This window comes from Paramacrobiotus metropolitanus, unplaced genomic scaffold, assembly GCF_019649055.1.
Source record: "Paramacrobiotus metropolitanus isolate TYO unplaced genomic scaffold, Prichtersi_v1.0 Parri_scaffold0000155, whole genome shotgun sequence".
In the NCBI taxonomy this organism is placed as follows: Eukaryota; Metazoa; Tardigrada; class Eutardigrada; order Parachela; family Macrobiotidae; genus Paramacrobiotus; species Paramacrobiotus metropolitanus.
Genome location: NW_026570375.1, coordinates 142,459 through 161,116, shown reverse-complemented (window position 1 = coordinate 161,116; position 18,658 = coordinate 142,459). Strand labels below are relative to the sequence as shown.

The following is an 18,658-nucleotide window of genomic DNA, read 5'->3' as shown; positions in this document are numbered from 1 at the left end:
GCTCCCCATTTGGACGTCCTGCTGCTGACGGTACTAGTGCGAAATCACGATCCTCGAGAGACAGCAGTATTTTTCCAACACCGGGATCCACATCTACGAGCAGTACGAAGAATTTTAAAAGGAGCACCTACTTCAGAAATTAAATCTTTTGGAAACCAGTTTGAAATACATAGGATTATTCTGTAAGACCGATGAACGTCATGTCTCTGCGCCAACTAAAAAGTGCCGAAACGCCCCGTAGCATGGCCCGAAGAGCCACAAATTTCTTGGCTGGCTCAGCATATAGAAATATCAGCTGGTGATCGTTGAATGCCGGGATATATCCTCTTCGAGTGCGTGACAAACCGTGTATGCACATAAGTCTACAGACAATCACCGACGGCGTGGGCAGTTTATCGACGATGAAGATGGCTTTCGGGTAGGAGAAACGGTTTTCCAAAATATTGCACGCGATGTGGTATATCTAGGTACAAAACATTATGCAGCAACGAAAACATAGAGTTAAGCTTCGGTTTGAATAACATATTTTTTAAAATCATCGAATAGTACATATAGTTAAGGTTTTACCGGCAAGCTGCTTGGAAACTGTTGCTCCAGCCATGGTAGGAGGGTTTGCAATTTTTCGTTCGATAGGGTAATTCGGCGATTTTTTTTCCGACCCATTCTTCATAATTTACGTGAAAAAAGTCATGTTTGAAATGTCGTATTGCAAAAACCCGAAGTTTGCAGCAGCTAAAGCAGAATATGACAGTGTTGTAAGTGAGCTTGTAAGTAAAGTGAATAGGTACTAGGCAGTAAAACTTGCACAACCAAACATAAAGCAAGGCAAACATAAAGCACAAACTGTCTACAACACCTTGATTACCTAAATGCACTACACTGTAACTACAATGTTGTGCATACTTGTTACTCATACTGTACATGGTCAGCTGTTTTCAGGGATACTTCAGAGCCATAAACTGCTAGTGCAGTCGAAAGTCGATGAGTTGCATAAACGGCTTATGTAATTATTAATTAAGTCAGTAAAACATCAGCACGATGATAAATGTAGCAGACACGCTAGTTTACAAAACCTCATCGAAATACATACTTTATTGCAGTAACACATAATTCAACTGAAGATTTTGAACGCAAGTCCTAACATAAAGCTGGCTTGTCCCAGTCCAGCTCCGAGACCTGCATGAAATACGAGTACAAGTGCGAGTACCTACAAAACCAAATCAACTTCGGTTCCCCAAAACGAAGCAACAATCAGACAGTTACGGAAAAAAAGCTTCACCCAAAAAAACAACAAGGCAAGTCGATACGTAATAACGAACATAGTTGGTTGGGTTCAGGTATTCAGCTAGGGAAATACAGTACAAGTGAGCAAAGAGCGATACTGTACACAGTGTAAGAGCGGTAACGCATGCGAACCGGCTTCTCATTCTTCCCCATCTGTGTCGCTGATGACGCTCGGGTCGTCGAGATCACTCTCTTCCGAATCACTATCCTCGTTTTCCTCGTCCAGTTCGTCGTCACCAGCCATCACATCTTCGCTCTCCTGGAGAAATCCATCTTCACGCTCATTACTCGCTCGCAACGATTTGCGACGTCCACTAGCAGCTAGCACCCTCACCGCTTCCCCAGCACGGTCATTTCCATTATCTTGCCTAATCTGCTTCTCGGCTTCCGAAGACCGCTTACGGCATGTCTCGCGGTCATCGGCACACCAATCCGAAGTACCATCATACCAGTCCTGGAACTCCTCACTAATTTGAAACTGCACATGATCCTCCTGCCGCTCCGTTTCAACAACGGGTGCAAATGCCGTTGGAGTATACCGAACCCACGTGAGGAAGGCCGCACCGCCTTTCGTATACTCCGTTCCGCCGAAAAACCGCAGATCCGCCAGCTGCTGTTCCAGGGGAAAGTGCATGGTCTGCACCCATGTGGATGGCACTCCAGCCAGGCGCAGTTTAGCTAATAAATGCCCGAGCATGATTTTAAACAGACTGCGATTACGGTAAGCGTGGTGCACGTAGACAGCGCCGATACAGCCATGCAACAGGTACATGCAGTACGCCACTGGTTCGTTCCCGCCAGCGAACAGAGCGACAGTGGGAAAGCCGTTGCTCAACATGTGGTGAAAAAGGTAACGCCATCCTGGATGTCCGTAGCTGCAGTTGGCAACGACGAAGTCACGATGCGCAACGGTTAATTCTCCCAATCGCAGGTCCGAGGGAACCGGTAGCTCCGAAAGTAATCTAAAGAAAATATCCAATGGCAGTGTCGAAGCTGCTCGATGCTGTAGTAAGTGAGTGTGGTCGCTATGAAAGAGTATTTACCGTTCAAAATCATACTGTGCCAGGTCGTAGTAAAAGACCGCGCACCTGTTGGAAATCCCTCCATGGGTACCAGACGCTTCATCTTTCGGCGCTCTTGCGCACCCAGTAGCGTTTCTGCCAGTTCTAAGTGCATATCTATAAAACGAACGAAATCTTATCTGTAAAACGAACGAAATCTTCTTGTGCCATCTGCCTGCGACAGAGTACAGACGACGTTCGCGGTTTAGCGACATCCATGATTATGAAAACTTCGTGCAGTATATATCGTATCAGCTTCGCCAACTAAATGGTTATCAAGAAAGTTTAGTTCAAGAACATTACAGTATGTCAGTTGCTGAACTGAAGAGATCAGCATACTACAGTACATCGGAATGATCGGATGATTGCTAAAGTAATATGATGTCGCTTTTTGCGGAATGTTAAGTATCAGTTCGGGACTTCTACGCTTTCATTGCTAGCAAATAAACGATTTGTAAAGCTTGTTGACATCTCAAATCAGGTGTTCTCGTCTGGGTATTCAGGTGCTCGGATAGGTTATACGAGTACCGCAAATCCAGCTTAGGTCTCCAAAACCACCAACAACTACGGTCTACGTACCAACAAATGTGATGTCCTTCTTGCCAATTGAACACGTCTGGTTCCTTCTGCAACAGATTGTAAAAGGCCTTAGCACTAACGGCATGCACGAAGATCGGAAGATGGCTGTCCATCATGGGAATGTAGTCTCTGCGCTTCTTGTAGCGCATTGGTTTGCAGATCCACACTTTGGGACCTTTGCCTTTGGCTTTGCCTTTGCGCTGGCAAGCACGCGAAGGTGTCGAATCCACAATAAACCTCATGCCAGGCCAAGCAAACCGGTTATCCATGATGTTCAGAGCCATATGGTACACCTGCGACAGAATACGCTCACGTTAGATAGTTACGAAATGAGTCAAATGACTAACAGGTTAAAGAATGACGTCCCATTACATATACGACAGGGAAAGAGCGAACCGTACAGTAGAGCATAACCCACCGAAAGACTGCTGGGGAAATGGTTCTTTAGTCGAGGCAGGATTTTCGGAAGATGGGATTTTGAAATTGTTCTCACCATGGTCAGCTGACTATACAAGGCACAAGGTTGAATCTGGATTACCTGACTGGCCCTCTAAATGGTTCAGGGTGCGTTGCGCAGTCTTTTCCACAACTGTAAAACTAATACGCTTCAAAATGTAAGTCGGGCACCGCACAATTCACAAAGTGGATAGCGACTGGCCATACATTGGTTTTACAACCAACAGACAGGATGGAGCCACTGCGGGGGTTAGCGTTGCGACAAAAGTGAAACAGCCCGTCCCGCTGCAGTTCTTTTCGTTGCGAAAATCGGAAAATGTGTAAGTTGTTGCCATATGTCCATAACTGAATGCAATATTGTAGCGCAATGCCTTGTTGCAACGAAATTCAAACAGGTGTCCGTGGAGTTGATTATGCATGTACTGCGTACCTTGTTTAAATGCAGTTCTTTTGCAAAGTAACCCATTTAAAGAAGTTAAAAGCTGTATACATATCTATACAGTACATTTTACGTACATCGATAAGACCGAGATTTGATAAGGCCATGTAACGCTGTAAACCTAGCAACCCACAAGGCTAGATCCGGATTGCGTTGTTGAAGGAAGCCAGTTGTTGTACAGCGACAAGCTCCCACTGCACTGAAGTTGTAGCTAGACCAACGTAAAGTGCAATAGTTGAAAACAAACGTGGCTGCGTGATATGGTTACTTGATTCGAAAGGAAAAGAACGCTATGCAGATTATGGACCAATTATATAAACAACACGTTTCTGTGTTTTGAAAATCTTCGAACGAAGCACTGGCAATGATGGAGTGCACTTGTTTACTAGGCGCACGCCACCATATAAAGTTTTATGTGTGTTTTAAAGGCGCATTACCATTCTGTCTAGATCTGATGTCTGTTCCGTGGCACTCACCAGTTAACGCTTTATACAATAGTAACAATGCTCCAGTATAGTGCAGAACGAGTCGGTTCAGAGCTAATGCTTGCTTGGGATGTACGAAATTACGAATGCAGAATTAGCGTTGCCTTAAGTGACCTCATGATCTCCAAAAGTATTTATAACCCTTCATATATCTCGGGAAGTTTTCTGATGCTGCAGTACGGGCGCCATAAACAGCATCAAACCACCAATTAAACCAAGTGAACTCGAAACCATAAACACCACTGCATGACTTCCTCCAGATAGTGATACTATCCAACCTAAAAAACATAAAGCTGTTCACAGTTCCGGCGCAGAACCCGAGGTCCCAGTCTAGTTCCGTATAAGCGTTTTGCGTACCTCCGGTGGGGGGAGCGATAAGACATGCATCAAACCAATAAACCAAGTGAACCCGAAACCATAAACACCACTGCATGATCCAGATAGTGCATAAAGCTGTTCACAGTTCCGGCGCAGAGGTCCCAGTCTAGTTCCGTATAAGCGTTTTGCGTACCTCCGGTGGGGGGAGCGATAAGACATGCAATACCACGAAACACCCCGATCATGCCGTATAGAGTACTGAACGATCCCATCCCAAAGTAGTCAACTAAAACCACAGTCGACAGCGCGAACATCCCACCTGCGAAAGCACTAGTCTTGAATGGTTCCAACTCAGTATGACCTTTGTTGCTACTAACCGTAACCGGCACCAAACAATCCGCCGTGTAAAGCTGCCGACCAAAACGACGTTCCCAGCACACTGAACGCTGTCGCCGCACCGTACAGCATAATCGCACCACTCAACAAATACGTCCTAAATTTCGGTAAAACGTTCCCGGTAATTCCGAACAACACCCTTCCCGCCGTGTTGCAAATCCCCATAATTGCCACGACAAGGGACGCTTCCATAGATTCAATATGGAGATCTTTTACAGTACGGCTGTACATGAATATCAATCCGATGCTGGCGGAGATAAAGGTGAAGAGCTGACTGACAGCGAACAGCCAGAACATGCTGCCTTTTAACAAGGTCTTCAGGCTTTCGTTTGGGGGAGCTTTAACCGCTGGTTTCTGCTGTAATGGCTGCATTTCGACATGACTGGATGGGGTTCGCCGTTGGGGAACCGGGCGAAGGAGTAGTCCGAAAACACAACCTTGCAGCACCAATCCGGCTTCGATCAGCATTGCACCTTTTCTGTCGTAAACCACCAAGAGATACCGAATCAGCGGAGCGAAGGCGATAACTCCACAGCCAGCGCCACATACAGCGATTCCTGTGGCTAGCGAGCGCTTTGTGGAGAACCATCGGGTCACTGATGAAATGGCCGCGATGAACATCAAACCGGTTCCGATACCTTGACAATTTGCACAGGATGTCACGTAAAGCAAAGCAATCATGAAACTTTCGCTTCCTGGATAGTTTTAACGGGTACATAGCACGTTATTCTGAATTACTTTACCGGCAAAAACTCCTAGTAGTAAAATGATGACAATAATGGAGCTGGAAAAGGCGGCAATAACGCAGCCAACGGTGGAAATAATTCCTCCAACGAATGCAACGCTTCTCGTTCCAAATCTATCCACGAGCCACCCAGCAGCAGGACCTGTGTGAAATTATTTTCAATAGTTTTACAAGAGATTGAACGTTATTTTTCGAGGCCACTGCAAAGATTTACACCTGCATTTCTTACCTACCACTTCCGAAAGCCACCGCCAAATGCGTCCCGGCAACCCATGCTGTGGTCGCCGAATCCGACTGGAATTCTTCCTTGGAGTGTGGGATAATAGACTCCCAAGGTATACGGCAAGCCAAACGCCACAAAATGGATCATAAAACAGCAACAACAACCACCCAACCAAATCCACCGTTCGGTGGTTCACCGGTCACTGGTTCCTTGGACGGCATGGTTTTTACAGTCTTTTTCCTGTTTTCTTATATGCTTCGTTTCACATCGTAATGCAGTCTGTTTCAACATGCGGTTGCCGTGGCATAAAATTGTAAATCATAAAGCGCGTTAAATCAAAAAGACACGATAAGAAACAAAATATTATCGATAAAGAAACGATGCTTAGTGACTATGCTGTGGTACTAAAGCTTGCCGAACAGAATAAAGAAGAGATAAAACGTAGTGTGCTTTGCAAATCTAGCCGGTTATCGACTTGTTGGTGAACTGTACCAGCTACAAGTATCCAAAGCATAGTGGCATATTCTTGTGGAACTTGGAAGTAAAGCATCGTAAATTAAATACTGATGTGGAGAATTCACATTGCCAGACATCGAGCGGGCAATTAACTTCGAGAGTTAAAGAAGAAATTGCAGTGGTGCAAGTAAACAGCAGCTTGTCCCTGTTTCTGTTTTGCATGTCTTTTGCGTATGGAGTATTTTTAACCCATATGGGTAGGCCGTCACAACAAGTATTTTACAATACGGTGGCGCGCTAAATTCTCGTTTGCATTTCCGACTTTCGAACCAGCTGCGTGCTGCACGCTTAAGTCAAGGACCACTAGTAACTGAGGCACTGAGCATACTGAGCCAGCAAAACTGCACACAGATTTGGCTTTAGTTAACGTTTCACTAAGGAGACGAACAAAATCAAACATCCAATTGCAAAACAATCCGAAAAATTTATAAAGTATTTTTCCAAACTTCTACAAATATTATTACGAACTAAAAATTACGAAATAAAGATTGACATTATCGGTAGCCCCATCCACTACCATACGAAGGAAAACTAAATGCCGGTACGGGCGGCGGATACGGTACCGGGGGCATTATGATTGAGGGAACAGCCGGCACACCGGGTACCATTGGTATGGGCGGCGGAGGCATCATCATCATCGGCGGCATGGGCGGAGGCCGGATGGGAATGATCGGAGGCATCGGCGGTGGCGGTGGAGGCCGCATGACCATCATGGGGGCGATGGGGGGTAAGGGGGCAAGCGGTGGTCTTGGTAACCTTTAACAGGATTTGCATACACTTCGTATGGTATTAATTCCGTCACGATTTTTGCGAAGACAGGTAACAAAACACCAAGCAAAGAAAAGACTAAGTATTCTACGTATGCTGGAATACCGTTTTTGTTTTGTAAAAAATTCCGCTCCTTACCTGAATGTCGGAGCACCCCAACCGTGACCACCGTATCCTCCAGTCAATCCGTAAATCCTTGGTGCTGGCTCGCCAGAGGAATATGACCTTTCTTGCGCATTATAATTTGTTACAATCATGTTTTCCCTGTCGTCCCAGTTCGCCGTAACATTTCGGCGGGAAAAGCTACAGTGAAAAGGTCATCACGTTCAACGCTTACACTACGATTTCGCGCGCATTTTTTGACGCTTTCAAGTTAATCCGGCCGACTGATATTTTGTGCGATACATAATGCAGCTATATTGCTAATACAGTATGTCGTTCTAGGATCTGTATGCGTTAAATTGTTAAAACTAACACACGACGATTACCTGGCGTTCGGTTTAGGTATATCTTTGATGACCACAACCCCAGTGGGTACAGAAACGGCGAAATCTCCGCCGCCCGTACTATTCGCGCTGGTATCGTTGATAAAACGAAAATCTTCTTCATGTGCCAGAATATCATCCCCGCCATCGGGTTGCAGCGAGCTCACGTCGGTGAGCGACACAGCATCCAGATGGCCGTCATCATCACTAATAAGCAGGTCAGGTTGGGGATGCGATCGTGAGAAGTTAGCATCGACGTCAGCACCGCGCCATCCGCTAGCGTTTAAATGCAATTCAAAATCCGCTTTGGTGATTACGGAATTGGAATCCCCGTCGGATTCATTCGGGAATTGCCGTGTTCGCAGCCATGACGCCGGGGAACGATTGTTAGGCAAAACATCCGCTTGGATCACTAAAAACAGAAACAAATGGTTGTGCGTATCATCCACAGCCGCAACGCAGGAAGTTCAATAAAAGGATCCATTTAAATCCCGGTAGTCTGAAGCTCTCACAAAAGGTCGGTACCTAACCACGCAGTGACATAATTTAATTATGTCAGTGCCGGCAAAATCGAACACCTACCTACAAGGTACACGGAAATAAAGGTAAAAATAGCTCTTAATTTGATATCCATCGCCATATTTGAATACCAAGTGCGTAGTAGCTTCTGCTTTTGTAAAGGAATTGTAGACGAAAGGTCACTTTTACGAAGCACAAAGACACGTCTGTCATCTTACTAAACATGCAAAGAATTTCGCCAAAGCAGTCTTCCGCTTTTATGGTTGTTTAATAAGCTACGTCGAACTTACGGGCGACATAAACCTACGGAAGTTAATCCATAAAGTGTGTTGCTCACTAATAATCATTAGACGAAGTGCAATAAAGTGCTACGATTTGACCCTCAATATTATTTACCGATTTGGAAAACATGTGTTCAGTACAAATACATATTCAAAATTTTTATAGTGTTTCTATGATCTGGCTCTTTAGCTTCAGAGTCATTTTGCTGGTTCGCTGGATTTCATAAAATGTTATAATGGTGCAAATATTCTACAGAATTTTCCAGTTTAGATTTCCCTCGGCACCCATATGCTCACGTGTTGACTTGTACCGATCAACGCTATTCTATTGACTGGAACATCCTTCTTTTCTTCGCTCTTCATGCACAACATACTATTCACAAACTAATCATCATCACAGCGATTCCGACCCCATCAGATTACCTCATCATTTGCGCCGCATCTGCACAGTTTGCAATCTGACCTAGTCAGCCGCTGCGGGCACAGTAGCTGCAGCCAGCATCCGTCCATCAAATCATGAGCTGATCGATGACGCGGTGCCGTTGCATAATGTCAAGGTCGCTTGGCTGTCTCTTTCTCTCTCTCGCGTCGTTGTACACGACGTATACATAAGATAAACCCGCATCGGCTCGTGTAAACTCAACAGCTGCACTGTCAACAATATTTTTGTACCCTGGTTGGGAAAATCAATACTACTGATGTCCGGTACAAGACTTTCGTTCTATTTCGACTAGAACCCGCGCGAAATCGACAGATCTGCCATCTTACAACGATAATCCCCCGATAAAAGCTCACTTCCCGTCTTAATGGACAAGTGCATTTATTTGTCCTGTCTTTTTTATCCATCGCTTTCCGCCACGGCTACTTTAAAAAGAAAGCAGATCAATGTCGCAGTTAATGTACCTTATCAAATTACATGCAATCGCAATCGATAACGCAATGATACTTGTGACAAGCCGAGCCGCCTGCCATAATGCGCAGTGCAGGCAGAGCGAAGCAGAATACGGCATTCTACACGTACGAGTACACGAGCGGTCGTACACCCACCGGCCAACCAATCGCAATCGTCAAAATCTCTGAATGAGCGTACTACAACCACGACGGTGGGCGAGGCTATCAGCTGTGCGTGCGCACCCGTTTAATGTGCGCTGGTTTATGATTTCCAGTATTGATGCCACTGTAAATTACGCCCAGCTACAAACAAGTCATCCGCTGCGCCATAAATTAATCAACTGTATCACACCCATTTTCGCCAACGGTGCACAACCGCCTTTGACACTCACTGCACAATTTTTATCTCACACAGCCGCGCGGCTGATAGAAAGCGCCCAGCAAAATTACCGATCCACATTAGATAAACATGTATACACTGGCCAGACAGTCACACACATCACACACACAACCGTAAAAACCTCCAAACGCTGTCGCTCCATTTTGCTGCCATTCTTCTCTACTCTCGAATGTGTTTTTATCGGCCCATCAGCGTACCTGTGTGCATTGGCACCAATTTCCGAATAGTGCCCGGTATTGTGGCAATTAGCCGCCTCGTAAAACCCTGCTGATAATCTTATCCTTGTAAATTCGCGGTGGGCACGCGTCTGTTCACCCACGGTTTGATCGCTGCGGTTAGTGCTCCCTATGAATAATTTCTCCCCCTTCCCCTTGGAGACCCCCGCCTTCCCCACGCCCCCGCCGTATCCCGCGCGCACCGCCCCGCCGCTGCACCATTCACCCATCAGCTCGTCGGATAGCGACCGGGCCGATGATGGGGAGGATCTGTTGAGACGGTTGAGTAGTGGTGATTTATTTGTGCCCAGTCAGCTGCTGCCGCCAGTCCTACCGCCCTCGTCGTCGCCATCGTCACACGTTATGCAACACCAACCCCCGGGTCAGGGCACCAGCGCTGCGCCACCCCCGTCGTCGGCAGCCACGTCCTCCGGTGGTACGACCAGTCCCACGGGACCGGGCAGTAATCAGGGATTTCCACCGCATCATCCGCTATCCATGTCCAAACATTTGTGCGCCATCTGTGGGGACCGGGCGTCCGGGAAACATTACGGCGTCTACAGGTGGGTCTTGGCGATTGCGTAATAATTTTATTCCGTTAATTTTGGCATACTTTAATTTCTTATTTAGTATTTTTTTCCCTACTCTGGTACTTGCTATTCATTTCTCAATTTTTTCGTTAATTTAATTATCAAATAAAATATTAAATTCACTTAAAGTGAATAATAAGTAGTGAATAATAAATAGTTTAGTATTTTATTTTTGAATTAAATTATCCAATGTGCTATCGAATTTTCACATTTGAGTAGAACCCTCATTATTTGTTTTTGCGGTTGGTCTATTTCTTAATAATTTAATTTAAATTAGATGTAGATATCAGATTTTTCGAAATTTAATATTACGCCGTGACGCTTCCGTCGCATGCCGGAAATAACGGCAAGTAATTAATTATTGATGCATGCTGTTAATTATTTTGTTGTGCGAGTGCGCGGCTTAATTTCTAGGCTAGATTTTAATAAATTTATTGACACATGAACTAAGATTGTAAAAAATACTGAAAATAGTACCACTTCGGAAATGAATTGATTGTGTTGACGTTAATTGTGTTCAGGACCGGTTCGGTTTGTTATTTGTTCTTGAAATAATATTTATTTGTTTTTATTGCCCCAGTCAAATCGCGCAGTCGTTGACAAATACTAAAATTGAATGATTTTACGAGAAAAATTTATCGACGTAGTAGCATTGATATTTTATGGATTTATCGGGTGTAATTCGCTTCGTGAGCAAAGGTTTTTACAGCTGAAAGTCAATGTTAGCAACTGCAAATAAAGGAAGTGTGCGTCATTAAATACCTATTGAGACAACACGAAAAAATCTGATGATAAATTGAAAATTGACGTTTATTGTGAAACAGCGCATTTAATTTTTTAGTAGACTTTGGTTGTGAAATTAGCGGAACTATTATCAGTTTTTAATAATTACAGTGCGTAGGAACTGAATGGTTTTGTTTGGGCAATGGTGGGAATCGCGATAAACGTCGTCATTTTCGCATCTTTACTCTTCTTATCCTCACAGCTGAGAGCGGGACCGTTTTATCTGTTGCGTCGAAGGCTTTATTTTTAATGCGGATTGTTTACAGTGGCGGGTTATTCTTGGCGATAGTGTGCATATTGAATTAAGAGTAGAGTATTAGTAGGCGATTCCGTAGCGATCCGTTAGCCATGGCAAACATTTAGGAAACACGCAGAAACGGCACGCTGGAACGAAGTGTCCGTGACAGTTGACGGTTAGGCCTGTCAGTGTTAATTTCCCATATATTACCGCACACCGCTTATTTTCTTCGGCATTTTTTAAAATTATATTTAATAGGCTGAATATAATTTTGCATTTTATTAGGTGATTGTTATATGTTGACCTGTTCAATTTTTTTTATGAAATTACGGATTTGTTATAGATTTCCGCAGCTGTTAGTGGAAATTAATCGAGCTGCGCTTTTTTTTTAAAATTCAGATTGGCTTGAAATAATTTGTGTTATTTGTAAATCGTTTTGGCTTGATTTGTATTTTCATTCTTGTAATTATTATGTATTGTTTTCTGTTCAATTTTTATGTGAAATTTCACTGACTTCCGTGGAAATTAATTGAATTTTAGATTATTCTGCTTTTTTTAGAATTTAAAATCGGCTTGAAATAATTTGTGGTATTGGTAAATGTTTTTCCCTAATTTTTATAATTCATTTTTTGATCGGAGCTGCTCTCTTCGTCGGCACACAAACCAACAATCCACGCCGGAAAAATTATTCATGTGATGAGAATGAAAATAAAGGCCACCGCACCGATATCGATATTTCGCGTACGCGGTTGTAAACTGAACACTTAAACGACGTGTTTACGAGCGAGATCTCTCCAGTGCGTTTGAATAGGTGGAATTGATAATTAGCGGCGCACATGATGTCTATGGAAATGAGTCAGACCGCGCTCGGCGCATAACTGAACAGGTTTATCATTTTTACGGCCGTCGTGTTCACCGGCGTACAGGTTGCGCAAGCAGAACGCCCGCTGCAAGAGAGATGATCCAAACACAGAGAAAGAGTGCTTCAGTGTGGTTAGAAAAAGTAAGCGAACTGCCGGTAGATTGTCACTTGTTCCTTAAAAACCGGTCTGGATTTTTTTCTGCTGGCCTCAGCTGGAATTTCCAGTCCCCGCGTCGAGCGGCGCGCTGTCTTGTGTGCGTGTGTGTCGTTGAAATTCTGAGATGTACGGCCGACGAAGGCGAGGAGGAATTTCCCGAAAAACTTGGGGTTTTAATAAATGAAAGTTGTGGGAATTTAAATTTGTAATTAACTTCTGAAGGCGATAGAAAAATATTATAAATAGCATTAAAATTTATTTTAATCGACTGATTTTCTGAATTAGTTTCTGTTTTTTTAAATAAATTGCACAACATACTGCTATTCGTACGACTAGGCTTTAATCTTTAATATATGAAAATTATGGGAATTTGAATTTGTAATTAATTTCCGAAGTCAATAGAAAAATACATTATTTAAAGTAGCATTAAAACTTAATTTTAACAGCAGTTAGAAGACAGTTAGATTACATTAAAAAATATAGCTCATGGTGGGATGCGACTGATATTAGACAAATACTGGAAAACATTACAATGAATTTTTTGAATTTTTTTTATATTTCACAGTTATGCCAGAATTGAAAAACTGAAGATTTTCAATTCTTTGAAAAGGCTTTTTCTGTTTACAGACTGTACAACTTGCTGTACAAAATTTGTGACTGTTTATTATGGGAACATGTGCAAACGAACGGTTTGGTTTTCGAAAAGAGCCTGCGTTCTCACCAGATTGCCGAATGTGTTTACCGAGATCTGCTTTTATTGACATCGCGTGTGGATGTGCGTGTGAGCGCAAAAATGTGGCTGTTAATTGATTTATATGCGCAACATGCATTCCTGAAAAATTTCACCATGACTAGAAAGTGACATTTGACATACTGCAGAAATTAAGGAGCAATTTTGGAGAATTGCACTCGGAGTATGTTTAAAATTTGAGCTTCGATCATGCTAATCCTACAATTTAAAAATTAAATTGCTTGGTGTAATAATAAAAAATTCTTTAGAAATTCGTTTGTTTATTCTACTATTCTTTTAAAAAGTTCTATATATTTAATATTTTAATTTTAATATATAATTTATATATTTTGTAAATCCGATGATGACAGAATTTACAGTGCTTAAATGGAATTTATTATCAGAATTTTGACAATTATTTTGGGAATTTTTCTGTTCAGTATAATTGCTTGCAAAAATAAAAAAACAAGTATCACCGAACTTATGGAAAATAAATAATGCGATCGGCGGTTTTCGTCCTTCGTCCTGTCACGCTCAATCCATTGCATAATACCGCACCGATCACGTTTCCGGCATGCCCGTTAAACAGACGAAGACATATCAATTTTTATTGTAAACGATTTATATAGCCGATATTTACACCTTGACAAAAAGCCTTCCTTAATCGTCTTAACTGCAGCGTTTGAAGCCAGTGCGCGGTACAAAAAGCGGTCTGGAATGCAGTGCGGCATTTTACGGCCGCATGATTGGCCCGCGGGGTCCAACGTTGGCCTGGAAAAAAACATGACAGACTAGGAGACTTTTATATATGTACGTGACAGGATGGTGTGTGAGAAGCGAAAATCTAATTATACGAGCAATCATACACATACAGCAGCAGCGTGCAGGACGTGGTTGTTCCGGCGGAAACAGCTTACTCATCCGTAAAACGGCCTTTGTTAGCCGGTTGAACGCTTGATTGAAAACGAGGCCTTTTTGTTTCGTTAGTCATAAAGAATTTGCCGAGTAATTTTTTTTACTACAACGCTGAAGCCATACCGCAGTGTACTTTGCGACTTTGCGTAGTGATTGCTCGATATATGTAATAAGGAGCACAAAAGAATTTTTCCCAGGTTTCTGCTGGATTGCTGCATATTCTAAATTAATATAATAATATTAATAATAATTTTTTAATAAGAACATTTTTGTGAGCAACTAAACATGCATTAAAAATAATGGGAATACCGAATATGTACAGTGCTTGAACTTACGTTTTTGTCGACAACGTGCAGAACTTCGATATGCCCAATCAAATATGGCAGTTGTAGTGCAGTGGATATGAGTGGTGCTCGACTTCGATGTTAATAATAAAGTTAATAATAAATTCACAATGATGAAAAATTCTGCTATCAATATTTGACATCTTCTAATTTTTTTTTAAAAATTTGTGCTTTGAAAGAAAATAGCCATCAAAAAAGCAAAAAGTGCAAGCGCCGTCATGCTACTCATAGTTAAAATTTAACGTTAAAATAATAACAACCAAATTTTTTTTAAAATTTTATGTTTTAGTCTGCAGTGCCTTTTTAGTTATGATAATTTCTTTAATAATTAAAGTGAAATAATTCTGTTGATTTTTCCGTATTGAATGATGAGCGGAAAGACATTTTCACGCTTCAAATTTTGTTCATTTTACCGCGCAGTGGCGTTAATAAATGAAGTTTTGATTGCAGCTGCGAAGGATGCAAGGGCTTCTTCAAGCGGACAGTGCGGAAGGAGCTAACGTACGCGTGCCGCGAAGATCGCAACTGTCTGGTGGACAAACGCCAGCGGAACCGCTGTCAGTACTGCCGCTATGAGAAATGCCTGCAGATGGGCATGCGACGTGAAGGTACAGCACATTTATGATTGTTATTGCCGCGTGCATGCTGCTGATCAATCGATCGGTGTATACGGGTATTTTATGCAGACCCGGTTATGAATACTGATCATGTCGCCGTTGAGTACACGTGCTGTATGCTAATGCACGCCGCGCGCTGTGGGCCACTTCCTCTTGGCCCGGAAGTGCCGCGGTGTGGCTGCACACGCACACCAAATAAAAACTGCCTGACGATGCTTACTAAGCTTCCTGAACCCTTTCCATAATTTTACTATCACTTGGAGAAATAAAATAAGAGATTATTAATAACTAAACTGGGAAATACATGAATAATTATTTTGCAATAAATTTAATTATAAAATTGTAACGCAGATTGTTTTTCAAAATATAACGCTAGATTTTTTTTTAAATAACATAAAATAATCTGATAATAATTCTTAATAGAAGTGGATTGATTATAAAATTGTAGCGCTGTGTTTTCTGTGGAAGATGACTGACAGTTGTGACATTTCTCTTTTTTATGGCGCTACAGCAAATAGAAAATTGAGATTTGAAAGAGGAGCATTTAAAGTCCATTATGCCGCATTTTATGCGATAAGCCGTTTGATGGACTTGGAATTTCGAATTGAATGACGTGTGGACTTTGGTCGGTTTTTTGTACTGTCTGATTTCGGTTGCGGATAAACGTAATAGACTGTTATCTAACTGAAATGTTGCCGACTAATGATGATAATATCTTATTAAAATAAACCACTTACGAAACTTTAGGTATACTGAGATAGTACCTTAATTTAATTGTTAAACGACCAGCCGAAATTACTGTAACAAAATAAACTGTCTGTATTCTGGGAATAACTGTACGCTGTGATGGTTTCAACTTTCAAGGTTAGACTAGTCAATTTTGGCTTTCGATGCCAGGTCACAGATTACGGAGAATTTCCGTAAGGGTCGGTTCAATGTCTGATATTGAAAGAGCGATTTCATAACGCTTTTATCTCGGTTAAATCGGGATGTTGTAAGCCCGTGTTTGCTGTTTTTTTATATTAACTAACATATCGTACAGTTATTTATTTTACTTATAAAATTCTGTGTTTGTTTATTCTGTGATTATAAATTGTCATAGTTATGTTGTGTGGTACATCTTCACTGTCGTTGATATCTGTATGCATACCGAAGAAAATATAAATTTCCGGAACAGATTTTTAAAAGATGATAAAGAATAAAACGACGATAAACGGTTCAATAAACAAATATGATCATTTATTGCAGCCGTCCAAGAGGAACGCCAGCGTTCCAAGGCAGCGCGCGCCGGCAGCGCCCTGCACATGAGCAGTACGGCCAGCAACGACAGCGAGTCGGAGCGGGCCACCAGCGCCACCCCGACGGTGAACCCCTGGAGCAGCAGCAGCGCATCAGCCGGGCGGACTTCAGTGTGGACAAACTGCTGGCCGCCGACTCCATCATGCTGGGCTCCTTCCTGCACGAGCAGGAGGGCGCGCAGGTGCGCCCGCTGGATCTGGCGCTGCTGACGGCCACCCTGCACCAGCCGGAAGCCAACCGCCAGCTGGTGGAGGTCTGCGAGCGGGAGCTGCACCAGGCCGCGCAGTATGCGCGCATGTGCCCGCTCATCGGCGAGATGCCGCTCAGCGACCAGGTGGCCCTCATCAAATGCGGTCAGTTAGTTAATGAATAATTGGGTAAACAGTGAATCACCGGTATTTTGCTTAACAGACGAATGAAGTCTCGTATTTCAACATAATAACCGGCATTTTTCCTGATTAATACGATCACTGATACTTGTTATATAAAATTAAAAATAATTACTGAATATATGAAAAAGACAAATATATCAATAAATAATTATTGAATGCAAATTAATGACTGTACTTACTTTGATTGCCTTTTTATAATGAGCATTAAAATTGCGAATCAAAATGCTCCAGATTTCAGTTTGGTAATTTTAATTTTATGTATGGTTTCGTTAATTCACCGATTTTCTGACAGTTTGCCGCGCTGCATGAATTTTTGATTTGTGATGTATGAATTTTCGGTTATTTTTTAGGCTGGAATGAGCTGCATCTGTCGGCGATGGGTGCGCGTGCTGTATTTGCCGGTGTTGCTCACGGACTGGTCCTGTCCACCGGGATGTGTATTACGCCCAGTCAGGCGCATTTATTCGGGCTCAGTGGTCTCATTGAGCGAATGTCCAGTGAACTGATCGCCAAGATGTCCGAACTCCGCGTGGACAACTACGAGTTGGCGTGCCTGCGCGGGATTATCCTTTTCAATCCAGGTATTACAGAAAATCTCCATAATTATTGGCATTTCCGATTGTTAGAAAAAGAATTGCTTATTTTTATAATATTTACCTAAGTATATAAAATAATTGTATAACTGTATTACTGATTTTTGTTAAAGTAATTTAAATTGTATTTATTTTTTATATATTTGTTTTTAAATATTATTAAATTGTATATTTTAAAATTAATTGCAGTAGCATCTAGAACGTATTATAATAAACCCTTAAAACCAGCAGTTAGCTGGAAAATCAGTTAATGTTGAAACTTGAAATTATTTATATTTCCCGGCACACAGACGCCAAAGGCCTGTCCAATGCGGACCGCATCGAAGCCTGCCGGGAGCTGCTATACAGCGCCCTGGAAGAGCACTGCCAGCAGCACCACCCCACCGACCTGTCGCGCTTCGCCAAGCTCCTCCTCCGCCTGCCGTCCCTGCGCAGTATCGGTCTCAAGTGCCTGGAGCCGCTCTTCTTCTCCCAACTCTTTCCCACCCTCCCCTTCGACACCTTCCTCTACAAGCTCATCCAGTCCCCCACGCGCGATCTCCGCCAGATCGCCCTGGAAGTGGAGACCGACGAGTACCACAAACGCCTGCGCACGCCCCTGGCCACGCCCAGCCCCATGAACAGTCTGACGGCGGAGTTCTTCGCGGCCTTCGGGAACCCGCCGGGCAGCGCGGGGAGTGCCGCCAGTGGCGCGATTACCCCGGTGTCGCCCCCCGATGCCGGGGGGTTCGGGTACGGGGCGGGCGGGTTTATTAAGCAGGAGCAGAACCATCCCTACTAGTCGCCACCCAGGGGGCAGGGGATAATGAGCGGGGGAATATTTGTATGCAGAATTACGCACGAAATCCTGTTTGTACAGAGCGAATTATTTTTCTTTGTCTCGGCTGGTTTTTGTTTTTTGGTTAACTTTGTTCGGACACTGGCTGGGATTTCTATGCAGCGGCGGTGAAGGTTTTATTAACAACCATGTATACAAGCAATAAAAACAGATCGTTCGGTGCGTTGACGGCTACGGAATACGTGTCGCGAATCTTATGACAGCGTTTGCAATTAGCGTGCGTCGTAGGCGTTCGTAGG

The 18,658-nt window shown here is 43.1% G+C and overlaps 4 protein-coding genes across 6 annotated transcripts; 1 reads left to right on the top strand and 3 right to left on the bottom strand.

Annotated features, from left to right (window-relative positions):
- Positions 1-1,077: 1,077 nt before the first annotated feature.
- On the bottom strand, positions 1,078-4,050 carry LOC129599811 (transcription initiation factor TFIID subunit 11-like). Of its 3 annotated transcripts, XM_055498138.1 has the most exons (5): positions 3,588-4,050; positions 3,343-3,513; positions 2,925-3,217; positions 2,328-2,462; positions 1,078-2,246 (listed from the first exon to the last, which is right to left on the bottom strand). In XM_055498138.1, the coding sequence occupies exon 5, from the start codon at positions 2,120-2,122 to the stop codon at positions 1,424-1,426; it is 699 nt and encodes a 232-aa protein (XP_055354113.1). In that variant the 5' UTR covers positions 2,123-2,246; positions 2,328-2,462; positions 2,925-3,217; positions 3,343-3,513; positions 3,588-4,050; the 3' UTR covers positions 1,078-1,423. The 3 variants fall into 3 exon arrangements, with proteins under 3 accessions (XP_055354113.1, XP_055354112.1, XP_055354114.1); XM_055498137.1 differs by having other exon boundaries at positions 3,343-4,050; XM_055498139.1 differs by having other exon boundaries at positions 1,078-2,309; positions 2,373-2,462; positions 3,343-4,050.
- Positions 4,051-4,393: 343 nt separating this feature from the next.
- Positions 4,394-6,509, bottom strand: LOC129599799 (monocarboxylate transporter 2-like). The gene is given in 7 exon segments (XM_055498123.1): positions 4,394-4,582; positions 4,816-4,941; positions 5,000-5,656; positions 5,762-5,905; positions 5,997-6,042; positions 6,044-6,141; positions 6,144-6,509. Coding segments are annotated over 7 exon segments (1,269 nt in total). The 5' UTR covers positions 6,208-6,509; the 3' UTR covers positions 4,394-4,448.
- Positions 6,510-6,863: 354 nt separating this feature from the next.
- Positions 6,864-8,477, bottom strand: LOC129599802 (histone-lysine N-methyltransferase SETD1B-like). Its single transcript, XM_055498127.1, has 4 exons — positions 8,338-8,477; positions 7,759-8,167; positions 7,409-7,573; positions 6,864-7,258 (listed from the first exon to the last, which is right to left on the bottom strand). Exons 1-4 carry the CDS (start codon positions 8,393-8,395, stop codon positions 6,997-6,999), a joined length of 894 nt encoding a protein of 297 aa, XP_055354102.1. The 5' UTR covers positions 8,396-8,477; the 3' UTR covers positions 6,864-6,996.
- A 1,420-nt stretch (positions 8,478-9,897) lies between these two features.
- Positions 9,898-18,587, top strand: LOC129599813 (retinoic acid receptor RXR-alpha-B-like). The gene is given in 6 exon segments (XM_055498141.1): positions 9,898-10,624; positions 15,131-15,288; positions 16,546-16,692; positions 16,695-16,949; positions 17,339-17,569; positions 17,872-18,587. Coding segments are annotated over 6 exon segments (1,713 nt in total). The 5' UTR covers positions 9,898-10,193; the 3' UTR covers positions 18,363-18,587.
- The last annotated feature ends 71 nt before the right edge of the window (positions 18,588-18,658 follow it).